Source organism: Lucilia sericata, unplaced genomic scaffold (assembly GCF_015586225.1).
Source record: "Lucilia sericata isolate MDLA Ls3-8-SP2 unplaced genomic scaffold, ASM1558622v1 Contig000311F_arrow, whole genome shotgun sequence".
NCBI classification, from domain to species: Eukaryota; Metazoa; Arthropoda; class Insecta; order Diptera; family Calliphoridae; genus Lucilia; species Lucilia sericata.
Genome location: NW_023994335.1, coordinates 18,420 through 45,747, shown reverse-complemented (window position 1 = coordinate 45,747; position 27,328 = coordinate 18,420). Strand labels below are relative to the sequence as shown.

General features: G+C 33.0%; 4 protein-coding genes across 4 annotated transcripts in view; 2 read left to right on the top strand and 2 right to left on the bottom strand.

The window, feature by feature from the left end:
• The window catches only part of LOC119603549 (serine-rich adhesin for platelets), a 265,419-nt gene extending 247,346 nt beyond the window's left edge, over positions 1-18,073 (top strand). The window contains exons 3-8 of the mRNA XM_037955594.1: positions 10,431-11,456; positions 11,701-12,247; positions 16,144-16,275; positions 16,336-16,523; positions 16,615-16,801; positions 16,882-18,073. Coding sequence (XP_037811522.1) covers positions 10,431-11,456; positions 11,701-12,247; positions 16,144-16,275; positions 16,336-16,523; positions 16,615-16,801; positions 16,882-17,091 — 2,290 coding nt within the window. The 3' untranslated portion in view covers positions 17,092-18,073. The remainder of the gene's footprint in view (positions 1-10,430; positions 11,457-11,700; positions 12,248-16,143; positions 16,276-16,335; positions 16,524-16,614; positions 16,802-16,881) is intronic.
• A 3,411-nt stretch (positions 18,074-21,484) lies between these two features.
• On the bottom strand, positions 21,485-23,509 carry LOC119603562 (protein O-glucosyltransferase 2-like). The gene is made up of 4 exons (XM_037955608.1): positions 23,228-23,509; positions 22,247-23,165; positions 21,881-22,186; positions 21,485-21,818 (listed from the first exon to the last, which is right to left on the bottom strand). The coding sequence occupies exons 1-4, from the start codon at positions 23,410-23,412 to the stop codon at positions 21,708-21,710; spliced, it is 1,521 nt and encodes a 506-aa protein (XP_037811536.1). The 5' UTR covers positions 23,413-23,509; the 3' UTR covers positions 21,485-21,707.
• Positions 23,510-23,806: 297 nt separating this feature from the next.
• Positions 23,807-25,274, top strand: LOC119603561 (nuclear pore glycoprotein p62). Its single transcript, XM_037955607.1, has one exon. The coding sequence runs from the start codon at positions 23,916-23,918 to the stop codon at positions 25,179-25,181; it is 1,266 nt and encodes a 421-aa protein (XP_037811535.1). The 5' UTR covers positions 23,807-23,915; the 3' UTR covers positions 25,182-25,274.
• On the bottom strand, positions 25,218-27,014 carry LOC119603560 (U3 small nucleolar RNA-associated protein 18 homolog). Its single transcript, XM_037955606.1, has one exon. It carries the CDS (start codon positions 26,885-26,887, stop codon positions 25,316-25,318), a length of 1,572 nt encoding a protein of 523 aa, XP_037811534.1. The 5' UTR covers positions 26,888-27,014; the 3' UTR covers positions 25,218-25,315.
• Positions 27,015-27,328: the final 314 nt, after the last annotated feature.

Here is a 27,328-nt window from a genome sequence, read left to right as displayed (position 1 = left end):
CAGACTATAGACTGCTCTATAGTCCAGACTATAGACTGCTCTATAGTCCAGACTATAGACTGCTCTATAGTCCAGACTATAGACTGCTCTATAGTCCAGACTATAGACTGCTCTATAGTCCAGACTATAGACTGCTCTATAGTCCAGACTATAGACTGCTCTATAGTCCAGACTATAGACTGCTCTATAGTCCAGACTATAGACTGCTCTATAGTCCAAACTATAGACTGCTCTATAGTCCAGACTATAGACTGCTCTGTAGTCCAGACTATAGACTGCTCTATAGTCCAAACTATAGACTGCTCTATAGTCCAGACTATAGACTGCTCTATAGTCCAGACTATAGACTGCTCTATAATCCAGACTATAGACTGCTCTATAGTCCAGTCTATAGACTGCTCTATAGTCCAAACTATAGACTGCTCTATAGTCCAGACTATAGATTGCTTTATAGTCCAGACTATAGACTGCTCTATAGTCCAGACTATAGACTGCTCTATAGTCCAGACTATAGACTGCTCTATAGTCCAGACTATAGACTGCTCTATAGTCCAGACTTTAGACTGCTCTATAGTTCAGGCTACAGACTGCTTTATAGTCCAGGCTATAGTCTGCTCTATAGTCCAGATTGTAGACTGCTCTATAGTCCAGATTATAGACTGCTCTATAGTCCAGACTATAGACTGCACTATAGTCCAGATTATAGACTGCTCTATAGTCCAGACTATAGACTACTCTATAGTCCAGACTCCTCTATAGTTTAGACAATAGACTACACTTTCCAAAATAATGCGAGTAGAATTTATTGTAATTTGAGAAAAAATATATTATAAAAACATTAAAATAAACTAATAAATCACTATAATTTTCCTATAAATTTTATTGCAATTATAGTCAATTACCAGGTGATACCTAATTATTTCAAAATATTTATTATTTACATTAAAATATTTATTTTATATCAAAAGGACATCTTAGACATTTATCAAAATTTTACTTTAATTTTACAATAATTTAGTGTTCTATATAAATAAAATTGATTTATTACTACAAAAATATAGCGCCAAAAGCCAAATATTTTTCTTAAATTACTTTAATAGACCATTATTGATTTTTTTACATTTGTTTGTTGTTATTATTAATCTACTTATTTAGGCAATTTTATTACAATTTAAATATAATTGTTTCCAAAAAAAAAACACACAGCAAAATAATTGTGTAAATGTTTAAGACACAGAACGGAAAATCAAAAATCAGGTCTAGTCGGAAACTTGTTTGTGATATTAACTTTATTAATAAATATAAAATTGTAATAAAAACATTTAATACTACAGGTGTCTACAATTAACAACCAACCATGAGTCACTTAAAAATTTAACAGCAGCTACTATTTTTAACACTCAACATACATATTGCTGAAAAAAAAAATGAATTAAAAACATAAATTTTGAAAAAATTTAAAAAAAAAATCAACAAATTGAAAATATAAATAATATGAATTCATTAAAAAGTTTATCTTTATTATTCTATATGAAATAAATAATTGATGTTAGATTAATGTTAAAGAAAACATATTTTAAAAAAATTGTTTAAAAAACACAAAAACTTAGAAATAATTTAAATTTAAGTTTGTTGCTTAAGTCTTTTGTTTTTAAATTTCCAACTCTTGTTCCCAAATTCCCAAATCCTGTTCAATGTTTGCAAATTAATGTTCGTTGCTTAAGTCTTTTACTTAAGCATGTCAATTAATGTTTGTGTCTTAAGTCTTTTGTTGTATTGCAATTTTTATGCAATTTTTTTGTTATATTTATTTATATATAACATTTATTGTTGTTGCTTTACATTTATTATATTGTTTGCATTTATAACTGTTCCCCATAGCCTACCCAAACACACACCTGTCCACCATTTTGGCCAATGAAATCAAACACTACTTTTACAAATATTTTGTTTATTGACCAACACTGCAACTGCTGACTGCTCCGACATGTAAACAATTCCTCCTTCTTTGCAACTTAGTAATATTGCAAGACTTTGAGTATTGTTTGTCGTAATGTGAGCCACTTTTTAGTTAAGAGTCAAGTTGAATAAAGATTTTATTACTTTCGGTTTTACATTAAAGAGTTGCGGCAACTGTCTGGTATATACGTACATGTGTATGTACATATATTTTAGTGTTTTTTAATAATTAAATAAGTATAGACAAAAAGTATAAATTTCATACAATAAAAAGTCACTTATAGTTGCAATAGTTGTTAATGTTTCGGTTAATACTTAAATGAACATTAAAATTTTAGTGTGTTCTTAATACAATCTGTAAGTTAGGAATGCAAATTGTCGATAATAAAAGTTAGCAAACACTTTTAGAACATTTTCTTTATAACTGATTTTTTATGTGTAGACAAGTTTTTCTATAAAATAATATCTGTTATATCGAAGAATAATGTTTATTTTATAGTTTGCTTTTTGTATAACAGTTTATTGAATATAACTTTTTCTCTGCAGCAAATTTGAAAAATATCTGTATAACAGATTGTTTTCGTATAACATTTCTATACAACAGATTTTACTAGAAATAGGAAATAGAAAATATTGTATAACAATATATAAAAACTCTTCGTATAACAGTATACTTTTCAGTAAAATTTCAGCATACAAATTTTTTCTGAATTTAGAGATCTTTTATATGTACAAAATTGATTAACAGTTCGTAGTATATCTATCTATCTATCTATCTATCTATCTATCTATCTATCTATCTATCTATCTATCTATCTATCTATCTATCTATCTATCTATCTATCTATCTATCTATCTATCTATCTATCTATCTATCTATCTATCTATCTATCTATCTATCTATCTATCTATCTATCTATCTATCTATCTATCTATCTATCTATCTATCTATCTATCTATCTATCTATCTATCTATCTATCTATCTATCTATCTATCTATCTATCTATCTATCTATCTATCTATCTATCTATCTATCTATCTATCTATCTATCTATCTATCTATCTATCTATCTATCTATCTATCTATCTATCTATCTATCTATCTATCTATCTATCTATCTATCTATCTATCTATCTATCTATCTATCTATCTATCTATCTATCTATCTATCTATCTATCTATCTATCTATCTATCTATCTATCTATCTATCTATCTATCTATCTATCTATCTATCTATCTATCTATCTATCTATCTATCTATCTATCTATCTATCTATCTATCTATCTATCTATCTATCTATCTATCTATCTATCTATCTATCTATCTATCTATCTATCTATCTATCTATCTATCTATCTATCTATCTATCTATCTATCTATCTATCTATCTATCTATCTATCTATCTATCTATCTATCTATCTATCTATCTATCTATCTATCTATCATCTATCTATCTATCTATCTATCTATCTATCTATCTATCTATCTATCTATCTATCTATCTATCTATCTATCTATCTATCTATCTATCTATCTATCTATCTACTATCTATCTATCTATCTATCTATCTATCTATCTATCTATCTATCTATCTATCTATCTACTATCTATCTATCTATCTATCTATCTATCTATCTATCTATCTATCTATCTATCTATCTATCTATCTATCTATCTATCTATCTATCTATCTATCTATCTATCTATCTATCTATCTATCTATCTATCTATCTATCTATCTATCTATCTATCTATCTATCTATCTATCTATCTATCTATCTATCTATCTATCTATCTATCTATCTATCTATCTATCTATCTATCTATCTATCTATCTATCTATCTATCTATCTATCCTACCTATCTATCTATCTATCTATCTATCTATCTATCTATCTATCTATCTATATCTATCATCTATCTATCTATCTATCTATCTATCTATCTATCTATCTATCTATCTATCTTATCTATCTATCTATCTATCTATCTATCTATCTATCTATCTATCTATCTATCTATCTATCTATCTATCTATCTACCTATCTATCTATCATCTATATCTATCTCTATCTATCTATCTATCTATCTATCTATCTATCTATCTATCTATCTATCTATCTATCTATCTATCTATCTATCTATCTATCTATCTACTATCTATCTATCTATCTATCTATCTATCTATCTATCTATCTATCTATCTATCTATCTATCTATCTATCTATCTATCTATCTATCTATCTATCTATCTATCTACCTATCTATCTATCTAATCTATCTATCTTCTATCTATCTATCTATCTATCTATCTATCTATCTATCTATCTATCTATCTATCTATCTATCTATCTATCTATCTATCTATCTATCTATCTATCTATCTATCTATCTATCTATCTATCTATCTATCTATCTATCTATCTATCTATCTATCTATCTATCTATCTATCTATCTATCTATCTATCTATCTATCTATCTATCTATCTATCTATCTATTCTATCTGTCTATCTATAGCCAATTGTTAATTAAAAGTTTGACCAATCAATATCAAATGTAATTGCATTTTTTCTCCTCTTCCACAAATTCCAATAAAATGTTCCATATAGTGGTTAATATTTCTTATAGCCAAGTGTTCATTTTTCTTGATATTAAACAATCATTAAACAATTAAATTTTGTTATTTTGCTCCGGTATTTTAGTAATACACATACACGCATGTTCGAGTGTCTACAATTTAATTAATAATTGATAGTTTTTACAAAACATTCATTCATTCAATTATTTGGTGTTTGCATTCATTCTGTCTTTAATGAAAGGTGGTTTTTGTATGTTCACACAAGCAGAATTGGTAAATTTTTTTAACTTATATTAAAATAAAGACTAGTTAATAGATTTTTTTTGCCTAATTTGTTGTTGCAAATAGTATTCTGAGAGATTTTGTTTTAGACAAAAGATTGTCTTTTAAGTGTTTTAATTTTAGCTTTGAAAAACTCAATTAAGTTATCAAGTTTTTATATTTGCAATACTTTTGAATAATATTGCAAATTATTAGTTTTATTAGTTAGTAGTAATATTAAAGTGTGTTTTTTAAATTGTTGTTAAAAAAAATGTGGACCAAGTAAGGATGCTGAATAAGTCACACCTGCAGCAGAGTTTAGTAGTCACTTCGGACTTGAACAATTCTTACCCAGAGATCATAAACTTTACGATTGTTACTCGGATATTTCAGTGCAATTATACATTTGCTTATAGTCTGCCTGTCGTCTCCACTATAGTCAACTGCACATAGCTTGTTTATAGTCTCGAGTATGTGCTTTCTATAGTCTCGATTATAATCTTATATAGCCTCGACTGTAGTCTATCTAAGCCAAGCAAACTGTTCTAAAATATTGGCTAATTTTAGAAAAACATAAAACTATTAGCTTCTTACTATAGCCCCTTGTATCGACAACATTAAAAATAGATATTTTTCCAATAATTCATTACTGACAAATGAGTTTTTGTTTAATTTCATTAACAGTTTTGAACCCATACATCAATAGCTCATTAAACCAATGACAAGCACATGCCATATATGATTGTTAATTATTTTATGGTTGATTTTTTTTTTCATATTTAAACTATTTTTTTAGTGTTTCTTAATTTATTATTTTATGTATTTTTTATAAATTTTGTGTTGTATTTTCATATTAACAATTTTTAACCTAAATAATTTACACGTTGTTTTAATAATCTGCATTTTTGTATAATTTTAACATGACCACATGGCAGGCGAATTACGATGAAAAAAAGAAACTCACAAACAATTTAACATACCCCTTTTTAAAGTTACCCAGCAAACAAAATTTTTTTTAATAGGAAAAACTTTACTTTAGAATTGTAGTAAGACATTAAGCATATTTACACAAAATGTTTGCTGGGTATGCAGCATTTTTCGTATACCCACAATATCGTTTGTATACTTCGCACACTTTAATTTGACAAATTGCGAATTTGTTAATAAATTAGTTTGTTAACGAATAAATGATTAATGAATTCTCACACTAAAACATGCAAAGACACACACACATATATATGTAGATATATTAGGATGGCCAAATAGACATCATCGTAGCATCACCAGCTACGAGATGGTATTGGTGAGGAATTGTTTAGTCTATAGGCCAATCTCTAGTATAGTATATAGTCTAGTCTACAGTCTAGTATATAGTCTAGTCTATAGTCTAGTCTATAGTCAGTCTATAGTCTAGTCTAATAGTCTAGTCTATAGTCTAGTCTATAGTCTAGTCTATAGTCTAGTCTATAGTCTAGTCTATAGTCTAGCCTATAGTCTAGTCTATAGTCTAGTCTATAGTCTAGTCTATAGTCTAGTCTATAGTCTAGCCTATAGTCTAGTCTATTGTCTAGTCTATAGTCTAGTCTATAGTCTAGCCTATAGTCCTAGTCTATTGTCTAGTCTATAGTCTAGTCTATAGTCTAGTCTATAGTCTAGTCTATAGTCTATCTATAGTCTAGTCTATAGTCTAGTCATAGTCTAGTCTAGTGTCTAGTCTATAGTCTAGTCTATAGTCTAGTCTATAGTCTAGTCTATAGTCTAGCTATAGTCTAGTCTATAGTCTAGTCTATAGTCTATAGTCTAGTAGTAGTCTAGTCTATAGTCTAGTCTATAGTCTAGTCTATAGTCTAGTCTATAGTCTAGTCTATAGTCTAGTCTATAGTCTAGTCTATAGTCTAGTCTATAGTCTAGTCTATAGTCTAGTCTAGTCTAGACTAGTCTAGTCTAGTCTAGTCTATAGTCTAGTCTAGTCTAGTCCATAGTCTATAGTCTAGTCTATAGTCTAGTCTATAGTCTAGTCTATAGTCTAGTCTATAGTCTAGTCTATAGTCTAGTCTATAGTCTAGTCTATAGTCTAGTCTATAGTCTAGTCTATAGTCTAGTCTATAGTCTAGTCTATAGTCTAGTCTATAGTCTAGTCTATAGTCTAGTCTATAGTCTAGTCTATAGTCTAGTCTATAGTCTAGTCTATAGTCTAGTCTATAGTCTAGTCTATAGTCTAGTCTATAGTCTAGTCTATAGTCTAGTCTATAGTCTAGTCTATAGTCTAGTCTATAGTCTAGTCTATAGTCTAGTCTATAGTCTAGTCTATAGTCTAGTCTATAGTCTAGTCTAGCTATAGTCTAGTCTATAGTCTAGTCTATGTCTAGCCTATAGCTAGTCTTTGTCTAGTATATAGTATAGTCTATGTAGTCTAGCATAGTCTAGGCTATTGTCTAGGTCTATAGTCGAGTCTATAGTCTAGGTCTATAGTCTAGGTCTATAGTAGTCTATAGTCTATAGTCTATAGTCTATAGTTCTGTCTATGTCTAGTCTATTGTCTAGTCATAGTCTAGTATATAGTTAGTCTATAGTCTAGGCTATAGTCTAGTCATAGTCTAGTATATAGTCTAGTCTATAGTCTAGTCTATAGTCTAGTCTATAAGTCGTCTATAGTCCGTCTATAGTTAGTCTATAGTCTAGTCAATCAGTCTAGTCTATAGTCTAGTCTATAGTCTAGTCTATGTTAGTCTATTAGTTAGTATATAGCTTCTACGATACAAGTATAGTCTAGTCTATAGTAGTCTAGTCTAGACAGTCTAGTCTATAGTCTAGTCTATAGTCTAGTCTATAGTCTAGTCTATAGTCTAGTCTATAGTCTAGTCTATAGTCTAGTCTATAGTCTAGTCTATAGTCTAGTCTATAGTCTAGTCTATAGTCTAGTCTATAGTCTAGTCTATAGTCTAGTCTATAGTCTAGTCTATAGTCTAGTCTATAGTCTAGTCTATAGTCTAGTCTATAGTCTAGTCTATAGTCTAGTCTATAGTCTAGTCTATAGTCTAGTCTATAGTCTAGTCTATAGTCTAGGCAATAGTCTAGTCTATAGTCTAGTCTATAGTCTAGTCTATAGTCTAGTCTATAGTCTAGTCTATAGTCTAGTCTATAGTCTAGTCTATAGTCTAGTCTATAGTCTAGTCTATAGTCTAGTCTATAGTCTAGTCTATAGTCTAGTCTATAGTCTAGTCTATAGTCTAGTCTATAGTCTAGTCTATAGTCTAGTCTATAGTCTAGTCTATAGTCTAGTCTATAGTCTAGTCTATAGTCTAGTCTATAGTCTAGTCTATAGTCTAGTCTATAGTCTAGTCTATAGTCTAGTCTATAGTCTAGTCTATAGTCTAGTCTATAGTCTAGTCTATAGTCTAGTCTATAGTCTAGTCTATAGTCTAGTCTATAGTCTAGTCTATAGTCTAGTCTATAGTCTAGTCTATAGTCTAGTCTATAGTCTAGTCTATAGTCTAGTCTATAGTCTAGTCTATAGTCTAGTCTATAGTCTAGCTATAGTCTAGTCTATAGTCTAGCCTATAGTCTAGTTATAGTCTAGTCTATAGTCTAGTCTATAGTCTAGTCTATAGTCTAGTCTCTAGTCTCTAGTCTAGTCTATAGTCTAGTCTATAGTCTAGTCTCTACTCTATTCTATAGTTAGTCTCTAGTCTAGTCTATACTCTAGTCTATAGTCTAGTCTCTAGTCTAGTCTATAGTCTAGTCTCTAGTCTAGTCTAGTCTATAGTCTAGTCTCTAGTCTAGTCTCTAGTCTAGTCTCTAGTCTAGTCTCTAGTCTAGTCTCTAGTCTTGTCTCTAGTCTAGTCTATAGTCTAATCTATAGTCTAGTCTATAGTCTAATCTAGTATATAGCATATACTCCAGTCTATAGTATAGACTATGCTCTAGTGCAACGGTTCCCAAAATATTAAAAATATCTCCAAATTTTTCATAAATACTAAAATACACAATTTTTATTCAATAATCCCACATTTGTTGGTGACTTTTTGAATTTTATTGTTTCGGTCGTTTATCAGGATGAAGCTGGGCCCTACACATTTATTGTTTCACTTTTATAAAGTTAAGTATTACGTGATTTGTAATTTTTATAAATGTATATGTATCGAAATAAATGTTTTTATATCAGACGGATAATGATTTGCCTTAGAATTAAATACTGATACTGGTATCCCAGAATATGAAGTTAGGTCACATTTCATAATATTTTTTTTAATTGTAAGCAAAAGTGTTAATCTAGTTAATTTTAAATATAAATATTCCATTCCGACGTGATACACAGATTTTAACTTCATTTTGTTGTCCAATATTATTAAATCAACATCAGAAAATTCATAGCGTTTTGCGTAAATAGTCAAAACCACGCAGTAAAATAATTCGTAGGTATTTTAAAATTCAAATTTAAGATCCAAATTCACAGTACATTCGCAAAGAGTTCAGGTCATATTTTATGTGGGTAACGCATTCCGCATCAACATCGAAGAAGTCTAACTTTCACATATTTTCCCGAAAACTTAGCTTACATACTTAGCTCACTCCTATGCAATCGCAAAAAAAATTAGAAACATAACTCTTTAACCACATCTCGACAATACTTGATAAAGAAACCTTTTCGCTATCTTGACGAGAAATGAACATGAAAGCTCTCACGATCATAAAATTAAACATCATGTTAGAAGTCATTCTATATTTAAAACCATGCAATTGAAAACATCTCCGAAATACTAAATATTCTCAATGTACGGTAATATTTTATAGGGTTTATGGACCAGGACTAAGACAATTTTCGGATGAACAATTATTTATAACAATAAGATATCAAAATATGTATGGGGGTCCGTGAAATTAAATAAATTCCTCAAGGGGTCCTCGAAGTAAAAAACGGTGGGAACCGCTGCTCTAGTGTATAGTCTAGTCTTGTTTAGTATATAGTCTAATCTATAATCTATATTCTAACTTAAGGTCTATTGTGTATTCTATTTTGTAATCTAGTTTTTAGTCTAGCCTATAGTCTGTATAAAGTTTGTATTATTTTCTGTATATAGTGTCGACTATAGTCTGTTAATGGTATCTACTATAGTCTGTCAATATTCTCGACTATTAAAGCTTTAAGTTAGAGCAAAAACTACAATGTTAAATAACATTCTACTAAGTTTTTTTTTTCTAAATTTTCCAAACTATTTCAAAATGTATAAACACTTCCATAAATTTTATAATTTCCAACACAAATATTTTTGAAATTGAAATTTTACAAAACTATCAATCAATTACACGATTGATTGGTAACTGATGTATTGTTGTGACAGATAATATGATTACAACAGCAACAAAATATCAACAGAAACAACATTTAAAATGTGGCAGCCACATACTAGTCAGTTATTTGATCAAACCAAAAAAGAAACTAATATCTAGTTTTATCATACACCAATAAAACTGGGTTAATTTAAGCACGATTTTTTCCACAAATAAAACAAATATTTTAACCAACATATTTATTTGCTAAAAGAAAAAAATATTCAAACTAATTATTTTGTTACCATTAACTAAAATGTTTCCTTTTTTCTGTCGATAAATTTACTTTACAGAGAACAACAATTGCTAAATATATTTGAAGTAATTATCAATACCTTGGAAGGTAAATTGAAACGTATAGATAATCTGGATAAGTCAGTTGAACACATGATGAAACGTATGGAAATCTTGGATAATCGTGTATCAGATAATTTGGTTAAAACTGATTCGGTTATATCGAAATTGAGATCTTTAGATACAAAGATATCCAATGATATAATAGATACTGGACATATAATAGGGGCAGAAAATCGTGCAGCTAATGGACGTTCAGCACGTACATCCACGGCCTCTTCCACGCAACAATTGGATAATCGTTTGGTTTTGCTTGATCAGAAAGTGAGTGATATAGATTCTAAACTGGAGGTATTGAAAAATCAAATAGACAACAATCTCTTGCAAGTGGATGAATTCAATGCAGAGGCCAGTGAAAAGAAACCGATCAGTATGAATGTTATAGAAATCACCAAGGCCATGAATGCAGAGGTCATGTCACATGTCTCCAATGAGCTAAGTGAACTGAGAGATACCACCGACAATATAGACAAAAAACTACAGTTCCATATCAACATAGTATCGGAAAATGTTGGACGTATGTTGCGCATGGTGGGCGATATACACGAGGCAGTAGTCGATCATCATGAACAGTATAATAATGTTAATGCCACCACCACCGCCTTGCCTTTGATCAAATCCAGTAAGATTGATGCTTTAGTTAAACAAATACGTCCCATGGTTTCGGTTTCCGAAAAAATGGATGAAGTTTGGGATGTTGTAGTGGGTACTAAATCATCGGTGGATCACTTATTGCCCAAATCGGATGCTTTACTAACCCAAACACAAAGACAAGAAAGAGCTATTGGTGAAATTCATCAGGACTTGAAAACGAAAACAAATTTGATTATTAACAACTTGGATATGGTTGAGAAGCGTTTAAAGAAACAAGAAGATGATGTTCAGTTATTGGCCCAGAGACCAGTACCGGCAGAGCTGTTAATGGATCCCACCATAGATCGTTTAGTTGAATATGATCCCAATAGGTTTGTATAGAAAATTCTCTTAATTTTATATCAAGGTTTAAAGAGAAAACCTAAATGAAACATTTTGGGTTTTCACTTAAACTTTATCGCATCATAATCACTCTAAACAGAACATAAAGTTAAACCATTCCTAATTACAACATTTAAACATTACCCATCATGTCCATACCATTTGTATTCAAATACCAAAAAAAAAACAATAAACTCCAATATATTAAAAAAAAAACTATTATAAATAACACAGATACTCCGTCATTGATGACTATACCGCACAAAGTAGTAGTACTTCCCCGACAACATCAACTATTCCAACAACACCCTCTACTGCTTCGCTAGCAGCAACACCAACACCCTCAACAATTTCTTCTTCTCCTCCCTCTTCTTCTTCTTCTTCTTCTTTTGCCACAAACAATCCAACTTCCTATTCTTCTTCCTCTTCGTCCTCTTCTTCTACCTCCTCTTCCTCTACATCGAATACAACCCCCACAGTAGTGTTGGCCAATTCTGTCTCTGGTACATTCTCTTCTACCACACCAACATTACCCACCACAATTGCTGCAGGTGTTAATTCTAATCAAACTACTTCCTCCACCACCTCTACATCAACCACATCATCATCGTCGACGACCACGAGCAGCAGTTCTCCTTCATCGTCCTCTTCGACTGCTTCGACATCATCGACCAAACCTATATCCCGTAAAGGTGGCATAATATTTCCCAGTGTTAAGAATAAACCTTCGGTGGTGAATACAACATTTACCACAGATATTTTGGCATTAAAGGATGTTAAGGTGAGTAAAAGTTTGGCTAAGGAGATTTACTCAGTTTCCTACTTTGGTAATTTCAGCCGTGCACATAGTCAGGTTTTTGGCTTGGTCTATATTTTGAAATATAGTCTAGTATAATCTTTAGTCTGAACAATAGTCCTGTCTATATTCTGGTCTCCAGAGTGGATTATAATGAAGTCTATTGTCTGCACTATAGTCTAGTTTATAGTCTGGACTATAGTGCAGTCTATAGTCTGGACTATAGTGCAGTCTATAGTCTGGACTATAGTGCAGTCTATAGTCTGGACTATAGTGCAGTCTATAGTCTGGACTATAGTGCAGTCTATATTCTGGACTATAGTGCAGTCTATAGTCTGGACTATAGTGCAGTCTATAGTCTGGACTATAGTGCAGTCTATAGTCTGGACTATAGTGCAGTCTATAGTCTGGACTATAGTGCAGTGTATAGTATGGACTATAGTGCAGTGTATAGTATGGACTATAGTGCAGTGTATAGTATGGACTATAGTGCTGTCAATAGTCTGGCCTATAGTGCAGTCTATTGACTGGACTATAGTGCAGTCTGGACTATAGTGCAGTTTATAGTATGGACTATAGTGCGGTCTATAGTCTGGACTGTAGTGCAGTCTATAGTCTGGACTATAGTGCAGTCTATAGTCTGGACTATAGTGCAGTGTATAGTATGGACTATAGTGCAGTGTATAGTATGGACTATAGTGCAGTGTATAGTCTGGACTATAGTGCAGTATATAGTCTGGACTATAGTGCAGTCTATAGTCTGGACTATAGTGCAGTCTATAGTCTGGACTATAGTGCAGTCTATAGTCTGGACTATAGTGCAGTCTATAGTCTGGACTATAGTGCAGTCTATAGTCTGGACTATAGTGCAGTCTATAGTCTGGACTATAGTGCAGTCTATAGTCTGGACTATAGTGCAGTCTATAGTCTGGACTACAGTGCAGTCTATAGTCTGGACTATAGTGCAGTCTATAGTCTGAACTATAGTGCAGTCTATAGTCTGAACTATAGTGCAGTGTATAGTCTGGACTATAGTACAGTCTATAGTCTGGACTATAGTGCTGTGTATAGTCTGGACTATAGTGCAGTCTATAGTCTGGACTATAGTGCAGTCTATAGTCTGGACTATAGTGCAGTCTATAGTCTGGACTATAGTGCAGTCTATAGTCTGGACTATAGTGCAGTCTATAGTCTGGACTATGGTGCAGTGTATAGTCTGGACTATAGTGCAGTGTACAGTCTGGACTATAGTGCAGTGTATAGTATGGACTATAGTGCAGTGTATAGTATGAACTATAGTGCAGTGTATAGTATGGACTATAGTGCAGTGTATAGTATGGACTATAGTGCTGTCAATAGTCTGGCCTATAGTGCAGTCTATAGTCTGGACTATAGTGCAGTCTATAGTCTGGACTATAGTCAAGTCTATGGTCTATAGTCAGGACTATAGTGCAGTCTATAGTCTGGACTATAGTGCAGTCTATAGTCTGGACTATAGTGCAGTCTATAGTCTGGACTATAGTGCAGTCTATAGTCTGGACTATAGTGCAGTCTATAGTCTGGACTATGGTGCAGTGTATAGTCTGGACTATAGTGCAGTGTACAGTCTGGACTATAGTGCAGTGTATAGTATGGACTATAGTGCAGTGTATAGTATGAACTATAGTGCAGTGTATAGTATGGACTATAGTGCAGTGTATAGTATGGACTATAGTGCTGTCAATAGTCTGGCCTATAGTGCAGTCTATAGTCTGGACTATAGTGCAGTCTATAGTCTGGACTATAGTCAAGTCTATGGTCTATAGTCAGGACTATAGTGCAGTCTATAGTCTGGACTATAGTGCAGTCTATAGTCTGGACTATAGTGCAGTCTATAGTCTGGACTATAGTGCAGTCTATAGTCTGGACTATAGTGCAGTCTATAGTCTGGACTATAGTGCAGTCTATAGTCTGGACTATAGTGCAGTCTATAGTCTGGACTATAGTGCAGTCTATAGTCTGGACTATAGTGCAGTCTATAGTCTGGACTATAGTGCAGTCTATAGTCTGGACTATAGTGCAGTCTATAGTCTGGACTATAGTGCAGTCTATAGTCTGGACTATAGTGCAGTCTATAGTCTGGACTATAGTGCAGTCTATAGTCTGGACTATAGTGCAGTCTATAGTCTGGACTATAGTGCAGTCTATAGTCTGGACTATAGTGCAGTCTATAGTCTGGACTATAGTGCAGTATATAGTCTGGACTATAGTGCAGTCTATAGTCTGGACTATAGTGCAGTCTATAGTCTGGACTATAGTGCAGTCTATAGTCTGGACTATAGTGCAGTCTATAGTCTGGACTATAGTGCAGTCTATAGTCTGGACTATAGTGCAGTCTATAGTCTGGACTACAGTGCAGTCTATAGTCTGGACTATAGTGCAGTCTATAGTCTGAACTATAGTGCAGTGTATAGTCTGGAATATAGTACAGTCTATAGTCTGGACTATAGTGCTGTGTATAGTCTGGACTATAGTGCAGTCTATAGTCTGGACTATAGTGCAGTCTATAGTCTGGACTATAGTGCAGTCTATAGTCTGGACTATAGTGCAGTCTATAGTCTGGACTATAGTGCAGTCTATAGTCTGGACTATAGTGCAGTCTATAGTCTGGACTATGGTGCAGTGTATAGTCTGGACTATAGTGCAGTGTACAGTCTGGACTATAGTGCAGTGTATAGTATGGACTATAGTGCAGTGTATAGTATGAACTATAGTGCAGTGTATAGTATGGACTATAGTGCAGTGTATAGTATGGACTATAGTGCTGTCAATAGTCTGGCCTATAGTGCAGTCTATAGTCTGGACTATAGTGCAGTCTATAGTCTGGACTATAGTCAAGTCTATGGTCTATAGTCAGGACTATAGTGCAGTCTATAGTCTGGACTATAGTGCAGTCTATAGTCTGGACTATAGTGCAGTGTATAGTATGGACTATAGTGCTGTCAATAGTCTGGCCTATAGTGCAGTCTATAGTCTGGACTATAGTGCAGTCTATAGTCTGGACTATAGTCAAGTCTATGGTCTATAGTCAGGACTATAGTGCAGTCTATAGTCTGGACTATAGTGCAGTCTATAGTCTGGACTATAGTGCAGTCTATATTCTGGACTATAGTGCAGTCTATAGTCTGGACTATAGTGCAGTCTATAGTCTGGACTATAGTGCAGTCTATAGTCTGGACTATAGTGCAGTGTATAGTCTGGACTATAGTGCAGTGTATAGTATGGACTATAGTGCAGTGTATAGTATGGACTATAGTGCTGTCAATAGTCTGGCCTATAGTGCAGTCTATAGTCTGGACTATAGTGCAGTCTATAGTCTGGACTATAGTCAAGTCTATGGTCTGGACTATAGACTGGTCTATAGTCAGGACTATAGTCTAGTCTAGTTTATAGGTTGGACAATAGTCTCGTCTATAGTCTGGTCTATATTTTAGACCTAGTGTAGTCTACACACTATAATCTAGTCTATAATATTGTCTATAGTGAGGACTATATTATAGTCTATATATGGTCTATAGACTGGTTTATAGTCTGGTCTATAGTCTGGTCTATAGTCTAGTCTATGGTCTAGTCTGGGCTATAGTCTAGTCTAGCCTATAGTCTGGATTATAGTCTGGTCTAGTCTGGACTATAGGCTACTCTACAGTCTGGACTATAGTATAATCTATAGTATAGTCTATAGTCTGGACTATAGTATATTCTATAGTATAGTCTATAGTCTGGACTATAGTATATTCTATAGTCTGGACTGTCTGGACTGTATTATAGTCTTGGTCCATAATCTGAACCTCCTTAAAAAGATAACTTCTGATACATATTTTCTTTAATTTATATTTTTCTAGGGTTTCTCTTGCGTTGATTTATTAAATGCTGGCATGAAACAATCGGGTGTTTTCTATTTACAAATTCGCGGCACTACCTACTGGTTCTTGAAGGTATTTTGCGAGCAGGAAGTATCTGATGGCGGTTGGACGGTAAGTGTTAAACTATTTTATTAACAAATTTTTTGAAAAATATAATAAATTTATAAATAGGTCATTCAAAGACGTGATGATTTTGGTGAACCACGTGAAAACTTTAATCGTGATTGGGCCGATTATAAAAATGGTTTCGGTGATCCAGGCAAAGAATTTTGGTTGGGTAACGAAAACATCTATATGCTAACAAATAATGAAGATTATATACTGAGAGTAGAATTAGAAGATTTTGAAGGAAATAAAAGGTAAGTGGGGATGTTCAAAGTTGATGAAAGAAAGAAGTGAGATTTTAAAAACTTTTTAAAAAAATGTATATTAAATTTCTGATTTGAACAGATATGCTCAATATTCACATTTCAAAATACATTCGGAAGCTGATTATTATAAATTGGAAATTGATGGCTATGAAGGTAATGCCGGTGATTCTTTAAATGATCCTTGGTATGGCTCAAACAATAGTCCATTCTCAACATATAATCGTGATAATGATAGATCATCATTAAATTGTGCTAGTATGCTAAAGGTGATTTATTTAATTTTTACTTTATTTATAGGTTAGTTTAATATTATTAATAAATTTGTGTTATTTTTTAAAATTTAAAGGGCGGCTGGTGGTGGAAGTCTTGCGGAAGAGGTCTTAATGGTCTTTACTTACACGATCCCCAGGACTTGACAGCACGTCAAGGTATTGTTTGGTTCCGCTGGCGCGGATGGGATTATACCTTGAAAAAGGCCACCATGATGATACGGCCTCGCGGTCCCCAGCCTATGGGTGCCAATTCAGCATCCTCTTCATCATCGTCGTCCACGTAAACATCATGTTATACATTATTTTATTAATTTTAACATCATTTTTCTTGTATATTTGTACTTTTCGAAAAAAGCAACAACAACAACAACAAAAACAATAATTAAGCGAACAAAATACTCACTTCATTTAAAGAAATCATATATTATTAATTCATTTCTAATACTTTATCGAAATTATATATCAACGGAATATGTTAGACAGTAAAAAATTATATTTTCATTATTAATTTGAAAACATTACTATTTTCCCGTTAATTGTCTAATAACAATTGGTTCAAATTTAGCACCAAATCAAAATAAGTTGTTTATTTCATAGCGAATTATTATTTTTTTGTTTTCATTATTTTTGTTTTAATTTTTAATATTATTATTTTTTCTTTATGATTTCCTTTTTGTATACATTTTAATTTGTTATGTTTTAAAGTTTTATTAACTTATTATTATCATTTTACATACAACAACAACAACAACAAAACACCTTTAATTATAATAATTTTTAAACATTTTTTTTCACATCATTAAATCAAATTTAAAAGTTTTTCGAAACCGTTTGTTAAAGTTACATTCCATTTTATACATCATTTTTTATCATTTTTGTTAAATATTTTGTATTAATTCATATATAAAACAAATTGGCTTTTAAGTAATTATAATTAAAATATAAAAAAAAAAACAAAACACTATATAATAAGAGTTAAATATATAACGAGGCCGGTTATGTGACAATAATTAAAAGAAAAAAGAACGATATACATTTTTTTGTTAGACTTATTAACACAAAGATGATATGTTCAGTTTATATAATAAGAAAAAGTTTTCAAAATTAAAAAAAAAAGTAATGCACACGTTCTATTACTAAAATAGCAATTTTTCATAATCTTTTATGTGGTTTCGACTATAGACTTTATAGTCTCGACTAAAGAATTGTTTATAGTCTATAGTGTCGACTAAAGAATAGTATATAGTATCAACTAAAGAATAGTCTATAGTCTCGACTATAGAATAGTCTATAGTCTCGACTATAGAATAGTCTATAGTCTCGACTATAGAATAGTCTATAGTCTCGACTATAGGATAGTCTGTAGTCTCGACTATAGAATAGTCTATAGTCTCGACTATAGAATAGTCTATAGTCTCGACAATAGAATAGTCTATAGGTTCGACTATAGAATAGGCTATCTTTTCGACCATAGAATAGTCTATAGTCTCTACTATAGAATATTCTATAGTCCCGACTATAGAATAGTCTATAATCTCGACTATAGAATATTCAATAGTCTCGACTATAGGTTAGTCTATGGTCTCGATTATACAATAGCGTATAATCTCGACTATAGCATAGTCTCGACTATAGAATAGCCTATAATCTCGACTATAGAATAGCCTATAATCTCGACTATAGAATAGCCTATAATCTCGACTATAGAATAGCCTATAGTCTCGACCTATAGTCTATAGTCTCGACTATAGAATAGACTATCGTCTCGCCATAGAATAGTCTATAGTCTCGACTAAATAATAGTCTATAATGTCGACTATAGAATATTCTATAGTCTCGACTATAGAATAGTCTATAATCTCTACTATAGAATATTCTATAGTCTCGACTATAGGATAGTCTATGGTCTCGACTATACAATAGCGTATAATCTCGACTATAGCATAGTCTCGACTATGGAATAGCCTATAATCTCGACTATAGAACAGCGTATAATCTCGACTATAGAATAGCCTATATTCTCGACTATAGAATAGCCTATAGTCTATAGTCTCGACTATAGAATAGACTATAGTCTCGACTATAGAATATTCTACAGTCTCGACTATAGAATATTCTATAGTCTCGACTATAGGATAGCCTATGGTCTCGACTATACAATACCGTATAATCTCGACTATAGCATAGTCTCGACTGTAGAATAGACTATAGTCTCGACTATAGAATAGTCTATAGTCTAGACTATAGAATAGTCTATAGTCTCGACTATAGAATAGTCTATAGTCTCGACTATAGAATAGTCTATAGTCTCGACTATAGAATAGTCTATAGTCTCGACTATATAATAGTTCGTAGTGTCGACTGTAGAATAGAATATTGTCTCGATTGTAGAATAGTCTATAGTCTCGATTGTAGAATAGTCTATAGTCTCGACTATAGATTAGTCAAAGAACAGACTAACGAACAGTCTAAAGTCTCGACCATAGAAAAGTCTATAGTCTCGAGTATATAATAGTCTAGAATAGGCTCGACTATAGAATAGTCTTTAGTCTCGAATACAGAATAGTCAAAGAACAGACTAACGAACAGTAAAACGTCTCGACTATAGGATAGTCTATAGTCTCGACTATAAAATAGTCTATAGTGTCGGCTGTAGAATAGTCTATTGCCTCGACTGTAGAATAGTCTATAGTCTCGACTGTAGAATAGTCTATAGTCTCGACTGTAGAATAGTCTATAGTCTCGACTATAGAATAGTCTATAGTCTCGACTATAGAATAGTCTATAGTCTCAACTATAGAATAGTCTGTAGTCTCGACTATAGAATAGACTATAGTCTCGATTATAGAATAGTCTATAGTCACGATTATAGAATAGTCTATGGTCTCGACTATAGAATAGTCTATAGTCTCGACTATAGGATAGTTTAATAGTCTCGACTATAGAATAGTTCTATAGTCTCGACTATAGAATAGTTCTATAGTCTCGACTATAGAATAGTTCTATAGTCTCGACTATAGAATAGTTCTATAGTCTCGACTATAGAATAGTTCTATAGTCTCGACTATAGAATAGTCTATAGTCTCGACAATAGAATAGTCTATTATCTCGACTATAGAAGAGTCAATAATCTCGACTATAGAATAGTCTATAGTCTCGACTATAGAATAGTCTATAGTCTCGACTATAGAATAGTCTATAGTCTCGACTATAGAATAGTCTTTAGTCTCGAATATAGAATAGTCTATAGTCTCGACTATAGAATAGTTCTATAGTCTCGACTATAGAATAGTCTATAGTCTCGACTATAGAATAGTCTATTATCTCGACTATAGGATAGTCTATAGTCTCGACTATAGAATAGTCTATAGTCTCGACTATAGAATAGTCTATAGTCTCGACTATAGAATGGTCTATAGTCTCGACTATAGGATAGTCTATAGTCTCGACTATAGGATAGTCCATAGTCTCGACTATTGAAAAGTCTATAGTCTCGACTATAGAATAGTCTATAGTCTCGACTATAGGATAGTCTATAGTCTCGACTATAGGATAGTCTATAGTCTCGACTATAGGATAGTCTATAGTCTCGACTATAGAATAGTCTATATAGTCGACAGTCTGTGCTATAGGATGGTCTATAATCTCGACTATAGAATAGTCAAAGAACAAACTAACGAACAGTCTAAAGTCTCGACTATAGGATAGTCTATAGTCTCGACCAAAGAATAATGTCTCGACTATAAAAAAGTTCATAGTTTCGACAATTGAATAGTCTATAGTCTCGACTATTGAAAAATCTATAGTCTCGACTATAGAATAGTCTATAGTCTCGACTATAGAATAGTCCATAGTCGAGACTATAGAATAGTCTTTAATCTCGACTATAGAATAGTCTGTAGACTCGACTATTAAATAGTCTATGGTTTCGACTTTAGAATAGTCTTTAGTCTCGACTATAGAATAGTCTCGACTCTAAAACATTGTACTGTCTCGACTATTAAACAATCTATTGACTTAACTTAAGAACAGAAAGGATATCGAACTGAAACAGACCCTTTAATTTGAATTATATTTTTAATATCTAATTTTTGGAAAATTGTTTTGTGCTTTAGTTTTTTGTTGTTTCTTAAGTATAACTTTCAATTAAAGTATTTTATTATCACAATATCATTTTAATTCACTATAAATTATTTCACATTTTCGTTGTTTTTGTTTTATATTTTAACGTTATTTTGTTTTCTTTTAAAAATTTATATATTTTTTAACTAAATCCTAATGCTTCAATTGTTTTGTTTTTCTAATGTAAATAATTTTTCTTAATTGCATCTTCTTAAAAAAAAAAAAAAACATTATTTCTTTTAAAAATCTAAAAAACAAAAGAAAAACATAAATTGTATAAAATTCATAAAACATAAATTATAAAAGAAAAAACACAACAACAACAAAAAAACAAATAATTAGTAGTTAAATTTGTATAAAAAGAAATCTGTAAAACAAATTAGTATTCTTAAGAGATTTTGTAGTAAAAATAAAGAGAGGTTAATAAATAAAAATCAAATAAAAAAAAATATATAAAATAATAAAAAAAGGAGTTTTATTTAAGCTTGTAAAGATTACCCAAGAAATCCTGAAGAGTTCGAAGTTATTGTTTATTCAGAATAAAACCATGTTTAATTTTAAGTTTTATTTCACATTTGTTTATTTTATTGTATAATAAAAAAAGTTCTATGAGATTCTTGTAAACATTTACTTATTACACTTAAGATGCGGAGGAGTAAGGGTGGGGTGCAAATTAAATTTTTAAATGTTTTCGTTAATGACTGTTTGTGGGTGCTGTTGCCTTAATCACATACATAATTTAAATTAAATTAATTAATTGCCTTCAATAATACTTCAATTAAAGTTCATCTTTAACATGTGTGTCCTTGCAGGAGCAAGCATTCTGTTCTCTTACTCTTTCCATGTCAGGTAAAACATTGATGGGTGATACCAAACGTTGACTCCATTCCTATGGAAAAGGAAAGAAAATACATATTAAAATTATTTCAAATTAATTAAAAAAAATCTCACTTTAAATAAAGCCATATGATAACAATAGATATTTCTGGGCAGTAGATTGTTTACAGCAAATTCTCTAGATTTTTTTGCAATTTCCTTAACTAGTTTTTGATTTTTTTCCTCCTTGGCCCATTCAATGTTATCGATTAAATCACTTAAATCACGTTTAACTGGTAAATAGTGTTGGTAGGGTTGTAGTTTACCATAGAAATGTTCATAATAGGGAGAAGTTTGCTTAAAAACCACGGAACCGCCAGCCAAAAGATAAGGTAAACGATAGGAGGCTACTGTACCATCGATGTTCAATTGATATTTGTACTAAAAATTTAGATTAAAAAAGTTAATAAAGTTTGTACAACACAATTCTCCCCTATTTACCTTAAAAAACTCCATAAAACTTATATGATCCACCCGGGGTCCGTATTTTTGCTCCTCATCGCGAAAGAAGAAAAAGTTTGTTATGGCAGCATCTATTAGATCGGGCCGCTGTCTAGCCAAGTCTATCAAATCTAAACGTTCACGCCTAGAATCACGACCACGCCAAAATAATTTATCAATTTTATCCTCCCATAAATATTTACTACGCTGCACTGATAACATATCCAAAGTAACACGTTCCATAATGCCCAATGTGGATTCGGTAACATCATAGGTGGGTAAAACAATATCATGCGAATCATTACTACCAGACCATGAGAATATAGGATATGGTCCCGACGTTCTCTGCTGACCACCTTTTTTCGATAAAGGCCAATCGCCTAGATTCAAAAAGAACTCCATGTCGGGCAATTGTACCACTCTACCCAATGCCAATAGTGTGGCGTCCATAAACATTTTAAAGCCATCATATTTGCCATAACATTTGCGCCAAATTTGCTGATCCTTAACAATATAATGACACAGAGAAATGCTTTCGGGTTGATGATAACGTTTGATGAGATTATCACGTATTAAACTAAAATTAACACGTTTAAAGGAATGTAAATCGGAGACGATTTGTTCTTCTTGGGAAGCCGATTTGCATTCATTGTTAATCATCCATAGATTAAGTTCGGTGGGACAATAGCATTTCTCCGAATACACTCGATTCCATATATAGTAAGGTGATTTGGCTACATGTGAACCATTATAACGCACATGTATCTCTACATTGTCACACCAATTGTCAATGATTTTATAGCGTGCCCAAAAGGTGCCATCCCCGCGGTCAATAACATCCACTTGGGACCTGCAGCGACCATGTGCCGAGTTGCCCACAATTTGCACTTCAAAACTCAAAGGTGGCGATTCGTCAAACCTAGTTTAAGAAATAATACATTTGTTTATTATAAATTATCTTTACAATTATTATTAACATACAGTACGCCGTCCGGTGTACTGGCATGTATGAAAAAGTATCTAGCCGGCAAAACCACTTCATCCGGTTTTAGACCATGTCCGTGTATGAGAGTTTCTTTAGCACCCACTAAATCATGTTTTCTAGCCTCAATAAGTACCAGGCAGCTTATAAATAATATAAGCAAATTAATTAAAACTTTTAACATAATTCATTTAAATTGTTTGTACTATTTCGCAAAGAAAGTTAATTTATGAGCGGTGAAAAAGTGTTTTTTTTTTTTTTTGCAAATGTCAAATATGTATTTACCGCAGCTGTTGTTTACAAACAACGATTTAAGGGAAATTTGTAATAATGCTGCCAACTGTGTGAATAATATGTTGGGAAATTTTAAACTCTTTTATTTAATATCTACAAATTATTAGAAAAAAAACATTTTTTTATATTCCTGACAGTAAAATAATATAATTATACCAAATAAATTAATAAAATTATTAAAAGAAGGAAAAGAATCGCCATATTTGGCGTAATTATGACAAACGTTAACATCACTGATGTAACTTAAATATTTAATCTGGCAATACCGTTAAAACATGATTTGCTAACAGTTCTAAGTGAATTCTTGATTAGAAAAGAGAAGGAAATATTAAGTTTTCTTCGCAGTTAAATAAAATTATAAAATCCGCACATTTTTCACTAATAAAAAACACTATGAGTTTTCAATTACCTGGAGCAAATACCCCTGCAACTGGTGGCTTCTCTTTTGGGGCACCCAACACTTCAGCTACAGCAGCACAACCCGCTGCAGCAGCTGCTAAGCCGGGCGGTTTCTCATTTGGCGCCACAGGAGGTGGTGATGCTGGGTCCAAACCTTTAGGATTTGGGTTTGGAGCAACTGCTACTTCGGCCGCTAGTACCTCAGCTCCAGCGGCTGCCACCGCTACACCAACATTCGGTTTGGGCGGTGGTGCTGCAACCACAGGCTTTGGATTTGGCGCCGCAACTCCAGCCGCAGCTACCACTACTACAGCGGCTGCCCAACCTGCTGCCCCGTCATTCGGTTTAACCTCCACAGCTACTTCACAGCCTGCTGCCACCAGTTTTGGTTTTGGTGCGACAACACCAGCGGCAACATCTGCCTCTGCGGCAGCTACAGCTGCTCCTGCTAGTACAACTTCTGCTCCGGCAACTTCTGCAGCTCCCTTGGCTAGCGGTTTTTCAGCTTTTGCGGCCCCAGCAGCAACTACCTCTACCGCAGCAGTAACTTCGTCAGCAACATCATCATTGACCGTTCCAGCATCTTCGGCAGCCACTACATCAGCCCCGGCCACCACAGGTTTTGCCAGCTTAACAACCGCAACAAAAACTACAGATTCCTCCTCAATGCCAACGAACGCCTCCCAATTGTCCTACAACCAGCTAGAGGAACACATTAACAAATGGACCCTGGAATTAGAGGATCAGGAGAAAGTTTTTACCGATCAAGCCACTCAAATAAATGCCTGGGACAAAATCCTCATTAGCAACAATCAAAAAATTCTCGATTTAAATGATGCCGTACAAAAGGTGAAATCCGATCAGCAGACTTTGGAGCAAGAACTTGAGTTTATAGCCACACAACACAAGGAATTGGAGGAAAGTATTATGCCGTTGCAAAAAGAATTCATGAAAATACCACAGGTAGATGTGGAACGTTCCCAGACTTATTTGATGGTAGAGAATCTAGACACACAATTGAAACAAATGTCCGAGGACCTCAAGGAGATTATTGATAATTTGAATGAATCGAATAAATGTCAGGATAACTCGGATCCCATCATACAAATAGGCAAGATTCTCAATGCCCACATGAGTTCATTGCAATGGATTGAGCAGAGTACCTCTTCCATAGGCAATAAATTGGAAGATATAACAAAAATGCACGAAACCTTTAAAAGGGACTCGGAAAGATCTTTTCGATCGGCTTATTATAATTAAGAGAACGTTAATATAAAATCATGTGTTTTGTGAAGAACTTTTTAGTTTTATTAAAATAAAATATTTTTTCATTAACTTTTTATTTTCCTTAAACAAAAGGAATTTTTTATTTTATTTACAAAAATATAAAATATTTAATAATTTTGAAAATGCTTAATTCTATACAAAGGACATTTTTTATTAGAGCCTAAGGCAAAATAGGCCGAATGCGGTGAGAACTCTAAAGTGCGAACATGTTCCAGTTTTGACATATTTCCAGGGAAATTGGCGAAAACCGTAGCCGAAGGGAAGTGAGCTATTTTCACGGCATCTTTACAGTGACTCGAACAGTATGCCAATAGCTCGGATGAGTGATTGAAGCGTACACAACTAATGCCTGTAGTTAAGTTCAAAAAAGTTTTCACAGGTTGGGGCGATGACGATAGCATTACCTTATCGAAATCATAAACATTAACAACACCCTCTCGACTGCCCGTAGCCAAAAGTCTTTGATTGGGTGACAAATCCATAGCATTGCCCACTATGCAACCATCATCGATAAACTTGTGTTCAAGTCTTTGCTGACGCATCGAAAATACATTAATATTTGATGATTTACCGCTCACAATAAGTCTCTGCGAGTCGCCGGTGAAGCACAACGATGCTACTTGATCATTTTGTTTTAAGGTGCGTATAAGTTCAAATGTTTTTGCTTCGTAAATATGTATCTCCCCACAAATACCAGCGGCTACCAGATAACGTCCACAAGGCGAAATCTGGAAATTGCTTAAATTTCCAAAATCCTGACTCCATCTGAAGCAGGTCTCTTTAGCACTCATTAAATCGTACAAGTAGGCATGCCGTGTAACTGATCCAAAAACGGCCTTAGTACCACAGGGCAACAGTCTGGCACAACGTATGGGAAAGTTGGGGAAGTGTATATTGTGTAGTTTATCGTTTTGGGTGCCATCTATGGCATAAATAGTGGCTATACCACGATTGCCCGTTACCAAAGCAGCCGTACTAGTGGGGTGAAATTGTATGCTAGTGATAACCCCTTCCCCATAGGTAGCACGATTTAAATCCTTCATTCGTTTCATATTCAGATGTCCAGGGGTTAAAATACTTTCTGCTGGTTTATTAAGAAAACCAACAGTGCGTAACAAATCATCGTCTTCATCACCGCTATCCTGCTTCTCTTTTTCATCCAAAGAGGCCCATTTAGGTTGGTTGACAATGCGGGTAAAACGTGAAGTTAAATGTTCTTTATAGGACTTATCCATTTTTAAATGATCCAATGGACCGGTTCGTTTTGTTTCTCTTTTTACTTCACCCAATTGTATTTCTTCATCGTCCGCATCAGTCCACACAGGTTTACGTTTAACGGCTTTTCTTTTATCGCCTTCATTTGTGTCACTTTTTTCCTCACCATCACTGCCTTCAATATCAGTTTCTTTTTGCGTATCCCCTTTATGTTTGGAAACTTTTGTAACAGCCTTTTCCAGATTCTTTATGAGCTTAGTTTTATCGCCAAATATAACTTTATCCATGGGAACTCCAATACTTTTAACGTCAACGTCATTTTGTTCACTTGTTTTTGTGTTGTCGTCTTCTTCAGGCGATTTTTGCTGCTGTTCTTCTTTCTCCTCTTCCTCCTCTTTGCTGCGATATTCAGCAATGAGTTCATTTAACTCCTGCATATCATCGCTTAATTCGTCGTCACTCATTTTGTAAATTTTTATTTAAAATATCGTTTATAAATTAAAAGCAAAGACAAATATTTTTGTGGTATATAAAAACAACACGTGCAGCAAAATTCCAACTTTTGTTTTGGAAGACGAAACGAGCTGTCAGATTTTTTTGTCAGCTGTATGTAAACAAATCAGCTTGCCAGATTTAAGAAAAAGCTCTAAAAACGCTAAATATTAATAACCTCAATATTTAGCGAATTTATACAAATTTATAGGGGAATATATTATAGGTCATTGTACCTATGTGGTCATTAAAGCACCTTTAAAAGTTGCTTATGTAATCTGGCACTAAATTAATCAGTCTTAATCTGGGCAATTTGTTGTACATAGTATTTTAGCCAAGTTTTTGCTGGGTACTTATGTCAAATAATTTCCCTTATTTTATATAATATGGCAGCACCTTTTTCGTTTCTTTTG

Bases quoted from the DNA above. Each gene is read 5' to 3' on its own strand.
- LOC119603561 (XM_037955607.1), top strand. From the start codon at position 23,916: ATGAGTTTTCAATTACCTGGAGCAAATACCCCTGCAACTGGTGGCTTC.
- LOC119603562 (XM_037955608.1), bottom strand. From the start codon at position 23,412: ATGTTAAAAGTTTTAATTAATTTGCTTATATTATTTATAAGCTGCCTG. The intron at 23,166-23,227 runs GTATGTTAATAA...TTCTTAAACTAG, and splicing joins AGTACACCGGACGGCGTACT to GTTTGACGAATCGCCACCTT. The intron at 21,819-21,880 runs GTGAGATTTTTT...CCTTTTCCATAG, and splicing joins ATCATATGGCTTTATTTAAA to GAATGGAGTCAACGTTTGGT.
- LOC119603560 (XM_037955606.1), bottom strand. From the start codon at position 26,887: ATGAGTGACGACGAATTAAGCGATGATATGCAGGAGTTAAATGAACTC.